The 15,742-nt window shown below is 30.4% G+C and overlaps 1 protein-coding gene across 1 annotated transcript; it reads right to left on the bottom strand.

Annotated features, from left to right (window-relative positions):
- Window positions 1–12,435: 12,435 nt before the first annotated feature.
- Window positions 12,436–14,118, bottom strand: LOC141527473 (uncharacterized). Its single transcript, XM_074242986.1, has 4 exons — window positions 14,009–14,118; window positions 13,369–13,728; window positions 13,014–13,211; window positions 12,436–12,690 (listed from the first exon to the last, which is right to left on the bottom strand). The coding sequence occupies exons 1-3, from the start codon at window positions 14,057–14,059 to the stop codon at window positions 13,047–13,049; spliced, it is 576 nt and encodes a 191-aa protein (XP_074099087.1). The 5' UTR covers window positions 14,060–14,118; the 3' UTR covers window positions 12,436–12,690; window positions 13,014–13,046.
- Between the last annotated feature and the right edge of the window lie 1,624 nt (window positions 14,119–15,742).

The following is a 15,742-nucleotide window of genomic DNA, read 5'->3' as shown; positions in this document are numbered from 1 at the left end:
TTTTTAGTACCTCTTTGAAATAAAAAAAAAAAAGTTACTATCCAACAGTGAAAACGAGCTTAAACTCTCGTGAAAAAAATCCCTTTTAAATTATTTAAATGAAAATCAAACTTCATTTTTAATCATTTTTTACTCTAGATAAGTTTTTACCAATTTAATAGTATTTTACACATCTAGGGCAGTAAAATAAGAAATGTCTCAGATCACATGTAATTGTTGTCCGAGGCGAAGCCGAGGTCAATAAACATGTGATCTGAGGCTTTCTTATTTACTGCAGGTGGTGTGTATACTATTTTTTTCCTCGACGGAGGCGGAAAGCGGCGTTTTCGTTTAGCGCAGCGGGACGAAAATTGACGCTTTCTGCCCGGAGGTGAGAAAAGTAAATATACTTAAAGTGAAATTAATTAGTTTTCTAGAATTTTTTTTTATCCATAGGAAATATTTTTAACTTCCCGCTAAAAATCTCAGATTTTCAAAAATCGGGAAGTTATTGTTTTCACCCGGTTTTGCAAAAATCGAGTTTTCATCAGATCTCGACGTTTCGAGGTCCTAGCAAGCTTTCCTGACTATCCCCGCAATGTTGTCACTATGTCACTGTGTGTGTGTGTGTGTGTGTGTGTGTGTGTGTGTGTGTGTGTGTGTGTGTGTGTGTGTGTGTGTGTGTGTGTGTGTGTGTGTGTGTGTGTGTGTGTGTGTGTGTGTGTGTGTGTGTGTGTGTGTGTGTGTGTGTGTGTGTGTGTGTGTGTGTGTGTGTGTGTGTGTGTGTGTGTGTGACTATGTAACTCGTTTATAACTTTTGAACGACTGAACTGATCGGAACGAACTAAACGGTGTTCTAAAGAGTTCCCTCGAACTTAGATTTCCTAAGAATTTGAACTGATTCGGACCGATAGATTTTAAGAAATCTTGAAAAATCTCAAAAAAAATAAGAAAAAAATCATTTTTGAAAGTGGTTTTTTTGAAATATCTTTCAAACGGCTTTATCGTCGCCAATCCGGTCAAAATCGGTTAATTCGTTCAAGAAATATCATGAACAAAAAAAACCAAAAAAGTGTTTTTTTGGAATTACTCCAAATTTCGTAGTTTTATCAATGTTTTTATCATTTTTATCATTTTTATCAATGAAGGGGAAGTGGGATTTTACCTACCGAATTCTCAAAATTAATAGATTTATAATTAATAATGAATAATAAACTTCTCAAAATTTTTTGTTATTTTTATAAAGGACAAAATTTCAGAAAAAATATTTATAACAAAAGTAAAAAAAATATCGTAACGTAGGCTACTCAAACAGTTAAAAAACGTGTTAATTATTGATAAAGCTCTTAAAAGTATGAGTGAAAATAAGCGAATAAAACTCATAGTCTTAAATTGACACTCATAGGAGAAGGTTGTGTCAAATGGCTCAACGAGTATTTCAATAGTGTTAATAGTTTAGAGCTTATAGTGTGACCGGAAAAATGTCAATCGCCAACAGTCCAGTTAACTACAACAAAAGCTTAGTTACGGTAACCAATCAAATAGTCTTCCCCTCCAAAGAACAAACAGCCCCTTGCGACTGCGAGTCCACTCTGGAACCACTCTGTTTCCAGAGTCAGAGTGGAATCATACTAGATCCAGAGTGTTTCCAGAGTGGTTTTGTGCCTTTTTTTCAGAGTGAAACCAGATTGGATACAGATTGAAAGCAGACTGTATTCAGAGTGAATACAGAGTGAATACAAATTGAATACATAGTGGACCCATAGTGAACACATAGAAAATTCAAGATCGATACAGAATGGAATCAACGTGAAGCCAAAGCGGAGCCAGATTGGTTATTCAGTGAAACTATAGTGGAGCCAGAATGAAACCAAAGTGGATACACAGTGGATTCACGATCGATACAGAATGAATTCATAGTGGACACGAAGCGGGTCCAGATTGGTTATCGAGTGAGACCAGAGTGGATGCGGAGTGGAGCCAGAATAAAACCAAAGTGGCGTCGGAGTTGAATCAGAATGCAACCTGAATAAAATTCGATTGGAATCAAAATGGAATGAGAGTAGATAAAGAATAAAACCAGAGTAGAACCAAAGTGAATACAAATTGTTGCAGAGTGAACTTTAATTATTTTCTTAGCAAATCCTTTATGAATTTTGAGTTACTCCAAAGTATTTTTAGATTAAATCCAAAGAATTTTTAGAACGGACCTGTCATGTTTACACTTCAGTATACCTACTGTGAATTTATATCGATCTTGTTTCGTCTGATCAAAATACATATGGTTCAAAACGTTCGTATTGCTACATAATTTTTAGTAGATTTCATAAAAATCTAACTATTGCAGCCGTCCTCATGGCGTAACTTTTAAAAAATTTAGCCATTTTCTGACTCAGTTTTTCGAGCTGATTCAGAAAATGTAGTTTGTTCAAAAGTTTATATATATATATATATATATATATATATATATATATATATATATATATATATATATATATATATATATATATATATACAGGGTGTCTCTGAAGTGGCGGGAGTAATTGTTGGGGTCGATAGAGAAAAAAATACTGAATCGAAAGTTCCTGAGCCAAAAATTTTTTTGGGCCATAGAATTTGAGTTATGAATTAAAAACGATAGCCAATCAGAAGCGCGCTATTCGAGAAATGAAAATGAGCGGGGAAGTAGAGGAGACGCGAGAGTGAGATGCTGCAATAGCAGCTTACTCGCTCACACAAAGCCGAGCATGAGAGGGGATTGTGACGCTATGAGCCGAGTACGTAAGTGTGAATGAGTGGATGTATGAGGTCGCAAGCGGACGGCTTAATGTATGAGTGTGTGTCCGTGTATCGCAGCATTATTGGAGGCGTTGTAACGCTGAATTAAAGCTAACCGGGTACTCTAAGACAGAGGAAAAAATTTTAATTTTTATTTTTATTCGAAAAATTTAATAAAAAAATAAAAAGGCCCAAGATTTAACCAGACCCACAGAAACGGAGAGTAAATTTTTAATTCTCATTTATTTTGCTGGGGATTATTTTCAAATACAAAAAAAAAAAAAAGCTAAGATTCAACTGGAATCCAAAAAGAGATGGATGAAAAAATTTTATTTTTATTTTTAATCAGCAAAATTATTTTTCTTTAAAAAGAGCCCAATCTCGACTGGAGCAAGAAAAAATGATTGAAAAATTTTATTATTAATTTTCAATCAACAAAATTATTATAAAAAAAAAATGGGCCCAAGTCTCAACCGGACCCAAACAAACGGATAAAAATTTTTATTACTTACTTAATTTGCTGGAAATTATCTTTAAAAACGAAAAAATGCCCAAGACTCGATCGGATCCAAAAAAATAACAGTACAAAAATTTTTCCTTATTTTCAATCAGCAAAATTGTTTCTTTTAAAAAAGGCCCAATCTCGACTGGAGCAAAAAAATGATTAAAAAATTTTATTATTAATTTTCAATCAACAAAATTATTTAAAAAAAAATAGTCCGCAGACTCAACCGGACCCAAACAAACAGATAGATAGTTTTAATTACTTATTTATTTTGATGGGAATTATTTTAAAAACGAAGAAAATCGCCCAAGACTCGACCGGACCCAAAAAAAAAATAAATTGAAAAATTTTGTTTTCATTTTCAATCAGCCAAATTAATTTCTTTTCGAAACAAGGCCCAATCTCAAACAGACTAAGAGAAACTAATTAAAAAATTTTATTTTTATTATTAATCAAATATTATTTAAAAAAGAAAATAAGCCACAGACTTAACCGGACTTAAACAAACGGATAGAAAATTTTTATTACTTACTTAATTTGCTGGAAATTATCTTTAAAAACGAAAAAAATGCCCAAGACTCCATCAGACCGAAAGGGAGATGAATAAAAAAATTTTACTATTCATTTTTAATCATCATAATTAACTTTTTTATAATAAAAGGCTCAATTTCGACCGGACCCAGAAAAATGATCCAAAAATTTTATTTTTTATTGTTGATCATCAAAACTAATTAAAAAAACAAATGAGGCCCTAGACTCAACTGGACCCAAACAAACGGATAAATAATTTTTATTACTTATTTATTTTGCAGGAAATTATTTTTGAAAACGATAAAAATGCCCTAGACTCGACCAGACCCGAAATAAAATAAATTGAAAATCTTTGTTTTTCTATTTTTAATCAGCAAAATTATTTTCCTTTGAAAAAGGGCCTGATCTCGACTGGAGCAAGAAAAAATAATTGAAAAGTTTTATAATGAATTTTTAATCAACAAAATTTTTTAAAAAAGAAAATAGGCCCCAGACTTAACTGGACCCAAACAAACGGAAAGAAAACTTTTATTCCTGTTTTTTTGTTGGGAATTATTTTTCGAAACAAAAAAATTGCCCAAGACTCGACCGGACCCGAAAAAGATAAATCGAAAAATTTTATTTCTAAATATTAATTAACTAAATTATTAAGAAAAAAAAATAGACCCAAGACGCAGCAGGACCCAAATAAACGGATAGAAATTTTTTATTACTTGATCACCAAGATTAATTTTCCTTGAAAAGAAAGGCCCAATCTCAAACAGACTTCGAATAACTGATTGAAAAATTTTATTATCAATTATTAATTAACAACATTATTCTTAAAAAAAAATTAATAGGCCCCAGACTCAATCGGACCCAAACAAACGGATCGAAAACTTTTATTTCCCATTCATTTTGCTAGGAATTATTTTTAAAAACGAAAAAATGCCCAAGACTCGACCAGAGCCAAGAATAGAAGAATGCAAAAATTTATTTTCTCTTTTCAATAACAAACAAAAATTTATTGAACAAAAATCAGCCTAATCTTGACAAGACGATAAAAACTGATTGAAAAAATTTATTATCAATTATTAATTGACAAAATTATTTCAAAAAAGAAAATAGGCCCCAGACTCAACCGGACCAAAACGAACAGATAGAAAATTTTTATTACTTATTTCTTATGCTCGGAATAATTTTTGAAAACAGAAGGAATTGCCCAAGACTCAACCGGACCCAACCAAACGGATGGAAAACTTTCATTTCTCATTTATTTTGCTGGGAATTATTCTGTAAAATAATTTTTCAATTAATCGTCAGGTAAAATGTCAAAAATAAATTAAAACAAACATTGAACTCAAGTCCCAATAATTTTGATATTTTAATTAAAATTATTTTTAATTAATTGACAGGTAAAATGTCAAATAAGGAATTGAAAAAAATCGCTCTCGAGTCCTGATAATTTTGATATTTTTATTAAAATTATTTATCAGTTAATTAACAGGTAAAATGTCAACTAATAAATTAAAAAAAAATTGAACTCAAGTCCGAATAATTTTGATATTTTAATTGAAATTATTTATCAGTTAATTGACAGGTAAAATGTAAAAAAATATACTAAAAAAAAATCGCTCTCGAGTCCTGATAATTTTGATATTATTATTAAAATTATTAATCACTTAATCAACAAGCGAAATGTCAAATGATAAATTAAAAAAAAAAATTGAACTCAAGTCCGAATAATTTTGATATTTTTAATAGAATTATCTATCAGTGAATTAACAGGTAGAATGTCAAATTATAAATTAAGAAAAAAATTGAACTCAAGTCCGAATAATTTTGATATTTTTATTAGAATTATCTATCAGTGAATTAACAGGTAGAGTGTCAAATTATAAATTAAGAAAAAAATTGAACTCAAGTCCGAACAATTTTGATATTTTTATAAAAATTATTTTTTAATTAATTGACAGGTAAATAAATAATAAATTAAAAAAAAAAAATTGAACTCAGGTCCTGATAATTTTGATATTTTAATTAAAGTTGTTTATCAATCAATTGACTGTTAAAATCCTGAATAATAAATTAAAAATAAATCGCACTCATGTTCTCATAATTTTGATCTTATAATTGAAATAAATTTCTAATGAATTGACGGGTAAAATCCCAAGTATCAAATTAAGTAGTAATCGCACCCAAGCCCTGATAATTTTGATATTTTAATTTAAATTATTTATCACTTAATTGATAGGTAAAATGTCAAATGATAAATTAACAAAACATTGAATTCAAGTCCTTATAATTTTGATATTTCAATTTAAATATTCTTTTATTCACTGACAGGTAAAATGTCGAAGAAAATATGAAAAAGAAATGGCATTCACGTTTTAGTAATTTTGATATTTTAGTTTCCCTTTTTCTTAGCAAAGAAATCATTTCAAAAAAATCTACAGGTGTTTCGGCAGTTCAAGGATAACTTTACTTTAATGTTATTAGTTTGCATTCACATCATTACACTTTACTCCTTTTATTAAGCAATTAAGATTCCAGTTGAATCTTAGCCTTTTTTTTTTTTGTATTTGAAAATAATCCCCAGCAAAATAAATGAGAATTAAAAATTTACTCTCCGTTTCTGTGGGTCTGGTTAAATCTTGGGCCTTTTTATTTTTTTTTATTAAATTTTTTCGAATAAAAATAAAAATTAAAATTTTTTCCTCTGTCTTAGTACCCGGTTAGCTTTAATTCAGCGTTACAACGCCTCCAATAATGCTGCGATACACGGACACACACTCATACATTAAGCCGTCCGCTTGCGACCTCATACATCCACTCATTCACACTTACGTACTCGGCTCATAGCGTCACAATCCCCTCTCATGCTCGGCTTTGTGTGAGCGAGTAAGCTGCTATTGCAGCATCTCACTCTCGCGTCTCCTCTACTTCCCCGCTCATTTTCATTTCTCGAATAGCGCGCTTCTGATTGGCTATCGTTTTTAATTCATAACTCAAATTCTATGGCCCAAAAAAATTTTTGGCTCAGGAACTTTCGATTCAGTATTTTTTTCTCTATCGACCCCAACAATTACTCCCGCCACTTCAGAGACACCCTGTATATATATATTGGCCACGTCTAATCATATATAATCAGATTTACTTATGCATTATTATATATGATCATATATAATTATTTTTACTCATATATGTCTGATAAAAAAATGCTTCCGAGAATAACAAATTCATTTCATAAATACATAGAGAAATGGAATAGTACGGTAATGGTTCGTTACAATATTAGGATAATCAATTCATGACAATATTAAATAAAAAATCGCAGGCGTATGGAGGGCTCGAACTCAAATCTTTTTAGCTGGAAGCCGTCTGGAACGCTGCTCACTCGTCCAAGTCACCAGCATTAATATTGAAAGACATAAATTTATTAGACTTTTAACAACAGAAAGTACTGGTTTTTATAAAAATTTTTGCAATTTCATCAAATTCCGGAATTCAATAGATTTTTGTAAAGTTTAAGAACTTATTAAATTTGATCAAAGTACAATAAAATTACAAAAAAATTATGTCATTATTAAAAAAATTAGAAAATAGTCACTGTCCAATAAATTTTTCGGTAATTATTGACAGGCTATATGTCAGTGTCAAAACAATCGTATTGCCAGTCTAAAAAAAAACTTTTAAGGTCCCAAGAGTATTATCGCAAGATGTTTTGGTCATATATGTTTGATCATTCCAAACCTCATGTATAATCATATATGATCAGACAAAAATTTTTTTCATCGTGTATACGATACTACTTGACGTACAAATTCATAGAAATTGACGTAATAATTAATTTGGATATCTAAATCGAAACATTGTCAAGTTTGGTAACTAAATAAAATTGTGTAATATCGTTATAATATTCTGATCGTTTCATTTTGTTTATAATTATTGGACCTACTAATACTTGAATTTCATTTTTTCACTGGAAACCGACGAACGAAATGCTACTACGTTGGTCATCATTAATTTTTGACTTCTTTAAACCATAAAATTTGAAAGTAAAGTAACAATGAAAGTGAACTTTGAAGTATTACGACAAATTTATTTTTACTTTAAATAAAAGTCATTGGAAAATTAATTTTTTCAAGTTGTATATTTTTTTCCTGTGATTTTTAATGCACAATTATAGACTGTATACATATAGTGAATAGGTTCATGTACGAAAAGCATTTTAAAAAACAGCTGTAGTAAAAACTATGTCATGATTGATATGTAATTTTTTAAGAGAATTTAGGAGAAAAATTGAAGCATACATTTTTACCGACATATATTACGCATGACTTTATTTTCTTCACCAGATATATTATATATAGACATTTACAATTTTCTGAAACTTACGTTCTATATGATAGGAATTTTATATTTTCTATTTTTGATTTTAAATACAATTTTCGATGCTGATCAACTCATAATTGATATAATAAAGTTTTTATTAAAATAGTTTTAGTGTACGTAAGATTAGGAGAAATCTTTAAATTTGTCAAAGATGAGATGAATAACAACTTTGATTATAAAAACTGATTGAGAAGAATTAATTTTTAATACTCTTTAATCAACATTTTTAAATAGAGATGTGACTAAATAAACAAACTGTTAATGTTGATTAATATATTAATATATATCATTGAAATTATAAAAGGATACGTTTTCCACTATGTAACATCTTATTATGTACATTTATATAATAAAGATGGAAAAAACTTTAAGAAGTATATTAATAATTGATTAATTTTTTCCAATGAAGGTAATTTATTATTTATATTAAATTACTAGCTGTTACCCGCCCGCTTTGCTGGGCGTTTACAGAATTGTATTTATACGCGTAATCCCTTTTGAAGTCAGAATTCGAGAAAAGCTATTTCTAGCTGAATTTAACATCATATGTGAATTTATTTTGTTATTAATAACAAAATCTGAAAAATATGTAACCTTGAAATTATTAAAATATTTTTAATCGAGAACACCATTTTAAACAAATAAATTTTCTTGAGTCAATAGAAAAAATTATTGCCTCAAGGATAATTTCTGGGCAACAATTGATATCGCGACATGTTAAATGCGTAAGAATTATGAGGTAGATGTGTAGGAGGAGGTGGGTAGATCAAAAGTATTTTCAAATTCAAGGTTTGCAGGAGCTAAAGCTCGGATATTAAAAATCTTAATTGTTAACACCTACCCCCGCAATCCATATTATAAGTAGGCTATCATAAAATCCGCTCTTATAGCATTCCTACATCACATACAAAAGATTCTTACCACATTTAAAACCTGTAGAAGCTATAGCTTGGAAATTAAAAATCTTAATTGTTAACACCCACCCCTGCAATCCATTTTGAGAGTAGGTTGTTATAAAATTCGCTCTTACATCATTTTGAAATCACTTATAGAAGATTCCTACCAAATTTGAGAACGATGGGAGTTATAGCTTGAAAATTAAAAATTTTCATTGTTAATAGCCACCCCCGCAACCCTTTATGGGGGTGAGATATCGTGAAATTTGTTCATAGATAATTTCAACATCTCTTACAAAAGATTCCTACCAAATTTGGAGTCGATAGGATTAATAGTTTAAAAACGGGAATTTTTCATTCTTAACGCCCCCGAAAACCCCTTTGGGGGAGAAATTTCTTAAAATTCGTTCTTAGCTGACCTCTACATGGTAAAAGTAATATTCCTACGAAATTTCAAGTCTCTAGGTCTTTTAGTTCCAGAGATATCGTGATGAGTCAATCTACCTATAGAACAGCTCCTATATTTTTCATTGTTAACGCTCCCGCAAGTTCCTTTGGGGATGAAATTTCTGAATATTTGTTCTTAGCTGACCTCTACATGGTAAAAGTAATATCCCTACTAAATTTGAAGTCGATGGGAGTTATAGATTGAAAATTAAAAATTTTCATTGTTAACAGCCACCCCCGCAACCTCTTATGGGGGTGAGGTATCGTAAAATTCGTTCATAAATTATTTTTACATCATTTACAGAAGATTTCTACCAAATTTAGAGTCGATAGGACCTTTAGCTTGAAAATTAAAAATTATCATTGTTCAAAGTCACCCCCGCAGCCCCCATGGGGGGGGGGGTGAAATATCGTGAAATTCATTCATAGATTATTTCTACATCTCCTACAGAAGATTCCTACCAAGTTTGGTGTCGATAGGAGCTATAGTTTAAAAACGGGAATTTTTCATTGTTAACGCCCCCGCAACCCCCCTTGTGGGTGGAATTCCGTAAAATCCGTTCTTAGCTGACCTCTACTCGGCGAAAGGAATATTCCTAGCAAATTTCAAGTTTCTAGGTCTGATGGTTCCCGAGATATCGTGATGAGTGACTATATAGATAGGAATCTCTTATATATATATAATAATAATAATATATATATATATATATATATATATATATATATATATATATATATATATATATATATATATATATAGATTTATTATTTACACATTCAGATCCCTATGAAGTTTTATCGGATCTGACTTTAGTTTTGCTGTAGTTTTATCTTAATTAATTTCGATTTTATCCGAACTTATTCTAAATTTACTGACAGTTTAATCTAATTTTTAATAACTCCATTGTGACTCATGCAAATTTCACGTTGACTTCACGCTAGTTTAAATCTGAATGAATTCTGATTTGATTATTATTTTACTCTGATTTCATTTTAATTTCATGTTGATTCCACTTTGAAGCCATCTTGATTTTATGTAAAATTCACTTTGATTCTAATCTGGTTCCATTCTGGTATCACTCTGGTTCCACTTCGGTTTCATTCTGGATTCACTTTGATTCCACTCTGGTTCCACTTTAATTACATTCTGAGTCCAATTTGATTCCACTCTAGTTCTAGTCTGGGTCCACTCTGGTTCCACTATAGTTTCATTCTGAGTCCAATCTGATTCCACTCTGGCTTTAGTCCGGGTTCACTTTGGTTTCACTTTAGTTTCATTCTGAGTTCAATTTGATTCTACTCTGGCTTTAGTCTGTGTTCACTCTGGTTCCACTTTAATTTTATTCTGAGTTCACTTTGATTCCACTCTGGCTTTAGTCTGGGTGCACTCTGGTTTCATGCTGGAAAATAGGCACAAAACCACTCTGGAAACGCTCTGGAACCATCATGATTCCATAATGTTTCCAGAATTTTTTCAGACTGATTTCAGAATGATTTGAAAGTCACAAGGGTAGTAATAGTACAATCCATTGACAACGTACCAATTGAAGAATACGCGAGAGCAATCGGTAACTAAATTGGAGCAGCAAAAGTCTTCTTCATCTCAAAGAACTCACACAGCAGAATAAGTATTAATATATCAATTAAAGAATTACCCGATGAACTTATCGAGAAACAAACAAATTTTGATAAACGGTAAATTCCTGCCTATTAAGCCTCTATTTACTCGTAATAAGAGGATTACTATTTCTAATGTACAACTGTTTATACTACACTCTGAACTTGAACGTATATTGTTGTCTGAGTATAATATAAAACCCACGTCCAATATTTATTTTTGTCCGAGCAGGCATCGACAAGCATTCATACTCACACTGCTTCAGCTTCAGACGCCAAATGTTTATCAGCCTAGAGGATGCTGAAAAATTGCCTGGTGATATACAAATAAATTATGAAGACGTAACAAATTGGATCTATTTTTCCAGCGACAGTATGAAATGTTTTATATGCAAGCAAGCTGATCATCAAGCCAAGAATTTTACTGTCACAGACAGTAAACTGTTACCTGAAATTACACCAGAAAAAGCTGATCAGGCTTAGTCCCACCAAAACAACGATATTCAACTTGAAAAAAAAGAAAGTAATCCTTCTAATAAGGTCAACAATGATAATACAATAACGCCCCTTCCATGAACAAGTAACAACACCGAGAATGTTGTAATCCAAAACATACAGTACAAAAGACAACACTCTGAAACACTTTTCACGGCATCGGGAAAATCAACTATCAATTCAAAACACAACGACCAACAAAAAATCAAAGTCAACAACACAAAAGGACAGTACAGAAAAACCCTCGCGACTTTAGGATCATTCTGGAAACACAATGTTAGCAGTCTGGGACCTTTCTGTAATCAGGCTGGTTTCATAATGTTTCCAGAACGTTTCCAGAGTGCGCTTGTTACATTTTCCCATAGTGTATCCAGAGCACAACCAGGGTGAATACATACTAAAACCAGAGTAAATCCAGAGTGAATACATACTAAAACCAGAGTAAATCCAGAGTGAATACATACTAAAACCAGAGTAAATCCAGAGTGAATACATACTAGAACCAGAGTAAATCCAGAGTGAATACTCACCAAAACCAGAGTGAATACATAGCAATTCCAGTATGTAACTTTAGTGAATATATACTGGAATCAGAACTAATACATACAGTTACCATAATGAAACCTTAGTAATTTTATACTGGAATCAACATGTAACTTGATTGAATACATACTGATTTCAAAAAAGATGCAGACCAAATCCAGAATATAACCAGAATGATTTCATACTGTAATCGGAATAAATACATACCAAAACCGAATTGGATATTTATAAAGATCAAAATGTGCTCGACATAATATAATAAATGAAAACTTATTATTTTCAGGTTATTATTATTGCTTTAATTGTTTTTAGATGAATAAATATTAATACAAAAATAGATATAATTTTTCTCATATACTTTTTGACAAACATTATTTTCCATTTAAGCAGTATTTCGATTTTTTAAGTGACGCCGGTGATCATTAAGATAAGCTCCTATCCACGATTTCAAATAAATTGTGATATCATCTTTTGATCCTGGGATGAACTTCAGTTCTCTTTTCTGCTGCAGGTATAGACATATATCTGTAATATACAAAATAATTTAATTATTATCAAATATATAATTTAAAATTCTATATCATATAGTATTATTTGAAAACTTTAAGAACGTGCTCAAATTACAGGCCAAACAAAAGATTGTAAATATTTTTAGATTTAAATAATATTGTCGGTGATAATATATGTTTTTGAGCGCTTTGAACTCATCAATTCCGTTTTTAAAATCTGACAGTCATACCAAGTCAACAGAATTATAAATTAGACATTGTAAAAATTTGATTTTCAATTATAAAAATTAGTGAAATGAATGAAACTGAAATGTGTTATAAAAAATAGGCTGGTATTACCTCTTATTTTTTTGCACTGCTGGTTAGTAATTTCTATATGATTTTCGTTCTTGTGACGGTCCTGAATATACATCTTTCTAATATCTCTGATGGCCACAATTCTTTTATTATTAAATTTACCCGTTGCCTCATGCTCGACTTTTTCAAAATTTTTGCTAAATTTTCAGCACCTATTGCTGTATCTCCAAAAACGACAAACTGGAATAAATAAAGAAAATGATGAAATTTAGTTTCATGAATCGTAAATGGTTGATAATTTTTACGGTCATTCAGAAAGAGTCGATTTTGATAAGATAACTACTTGTTACTTGAGCAGTACTGTTACTGTTATTAACCAGAATATATATATAGTTACCTCATCTCCATTTTCGATTATTATCGATTCTGTCAATTTTGGAATAGGATAAGTAACTTGCTGATTATGGCCTGGTTGTTGAGGAGCCTGCCTTGACTTAACGTTGTTATGTTTCAAATCTGCCTTAATCATTCGACTTAAATTATTTATTTTATTATTTAAAGTTCTCAGGTTAGTATTAAGAGACGTTAATGGCCGGCGTATAACTGTCTTGCTGCGTCGTGACGTTGATCGATTTGATGAAACATTAGGTACTGTTGGACTACGTTGAACCGGTGCTCCTCGTACAGATTTTTCGACACTTGAACTTCTTTCGGTTTCACTATTGTCACTGACAATCTCCGTGGGTATCTGCTCTTGCTACAATAATAAGTAAATCAGTGAGTGTAATAATTCAAAACGCATTTAGAAATTACATTACAGAGACAGATACTTCTGTATTAAAATATATGTATTAAATAATATTTTGTTTTTAAGTTAGCTCGTTAGATATTAAAAGATGTATTAGCATGGAAAAAACAAATGCGTTCTATCTTTTCAAATACAATTCTAAAAAGTCAAACAATTAAACAAGTTCCACAATTTTTCAGATTACAAAAACAGGCTATAAAATTACTGTATTACAATTTTTGTAACTTACGTCACGGTCTATTTCATCGTAATCCCTGGGAAAATTATTGCTTGGCATCATATTGCGGTAAAACTCCGATGATTTCGTCGTAACCTTTTCTTTTGGGTTTTTTTATTATTCTGTTCAAAAGCAACGAAATAATTATTTAAAAATTTTTAAAAAGTATATTTTCAGAAACAAATACTATTAAATTGTTCAATAAATTTGATTTTAATTTTTGGTATTAATTATAAGTGAATACGAAATAAAATAACTATAGAAATATATAGTCGTCTAATATTGAAAGTTTGTACAGTTATTGTACTTTAATTGAATGTTTGACAACTTTAAACACTGACATTAAAATTTTATTCTTTTATTATGCCAAAATTAAACTTACTTTTATAATTATTTTCGGCTTAAATGGAATATTGGTTCTCATTTTTGGACTGTACTTCGGTAATTTCATCATAATAATTCGATTAGAATCCGAATTACGTTTCATAAGTGTATGTGGATTATCTGTAATAAATGACAGTAATTATAACTGAAAGATGTAAAAATAAGTTAATAATTTACTATAAGAAATATATATAATGTAATTTATTTATTTTTTATCATGTTTCATTTTTCATTTCGCAGGTAGACAAACAAATTGATTATTACGGAATTCCAAAGATAATCTTAAAATTCGCGGTCAAAAGTCAAAATGTTAATTTTTTGACTTTTAATCAACAAAATGATCGTTGTAACTTAACTGGATGTCAATTAAAGTATTAGTTTATAAAAATCATACCATCTGAGTCCACGAATTTTACGATTGCATTACCCAATGATAAACGCTCGTCCCTCACAATTAAACTGCATTCACGGTCGATGTCCTTTGTCCAATCGATAGGCGTTAATTTTTATTTTCGTTTATTCGGAAAATACAGCTGGAACACACTATGTAGCTCTTATTTTTACGGACATCTTTCACAAGACTATATTTATGATGCATCTTTATCAACGATCTATGAGAAAAAAATGAATTTGATTAGTAATTTTTGCCATTTATATACTTATGAACGTTCTTAAGTTATAACACAGAAATCGAACTGCCGATAAATTATACATATTGGCTATTATCAATGGAAGTTGTAAAAAAGTGATGTACTTACATCTGTAATTTGTCCTAGAGTTAAAACATCTGTTGTTTACACGTCGCCATCTTTCATGGGTCTTAAACGCAAGCGCTGTAAAGCACAGAGGTCTAACATTAGTATATCCAGGCATAAATCACAGCGTCTGGATAGGATACGAACATATTTACGCATGCGTGTGTAAGGTAAGCGCGACAATTTTGAGAAAAATAAAATAAAATCTTATAACATTGTCTGAAAATTGGACAAATTCCATAGAAATAATAAACGGAATAAAATGAAAAATTATTTTATCATTTTAATTACAAGCCGAAATAAATAGATGATTTTGTCCCTTTATACATTTGAAATTTTTACGTAAAACGTCTAATGCTTGCATCTACATTCTGCGCATGCGTTTACTATTTTTCATATTGAAATCATCTTTTTTTATTACATTTAATTTTTAATACACGAGAAGTTGAGAATGTAAGCAACTTGTATAAATAATATTATTGACACTATAAATTGTTTATTAAATTATAAAATAAATATAAACTATCCACAGCGTACTTTTTAATCGCTCCATAAATGTGTGATTTATAAATTAACTCTTTGTATATAAAGTCGTTTACTTAAAAAT

The sequence above is a fragment of the Cotesia typhae genome, unplaced genomic scaffold, assembly GCF_013202065.1.
Source record: "Cotesia typhae breed Kobodo isofemale line unplaced genomic scaffold, CoteBio_Ctyphae contig_4, whole genome shotgun sequence".
Lineage (NCBI taxonomy): Eukaryota > Metazoa > Arthropoda > Insecta > Hymenoptera > Braconidae > Cotesia > Cotesia typhae.
Note: the sequence above shows the minus strand (reverse complement) of the source record. Positions and strands in the feature narration are given on the sequence as shown.

Coding starts and splice junctions, on each gene's coding strand:
- LOC141527473 (XM_074242986.1), bottom strand. CDS start 14,059: ATGATGCCAAGCAATAATTTTCCCAGGGATTACGATGAAATAGACCGT. Junction 13,729..14,008: donor ACGATGAAATAGACCGTGAC/GTAAGTTACAAA, acceptor TTATTATTGTAG/CAAGAGCAGATACCCACGGA. Junction 13,212..13,368: donor TAATCGAAAATGGAGATGAG/GTAACTATATAT, acceptor TATTTATTCCAG/TTTGTCGTTTTTGGAGATAC.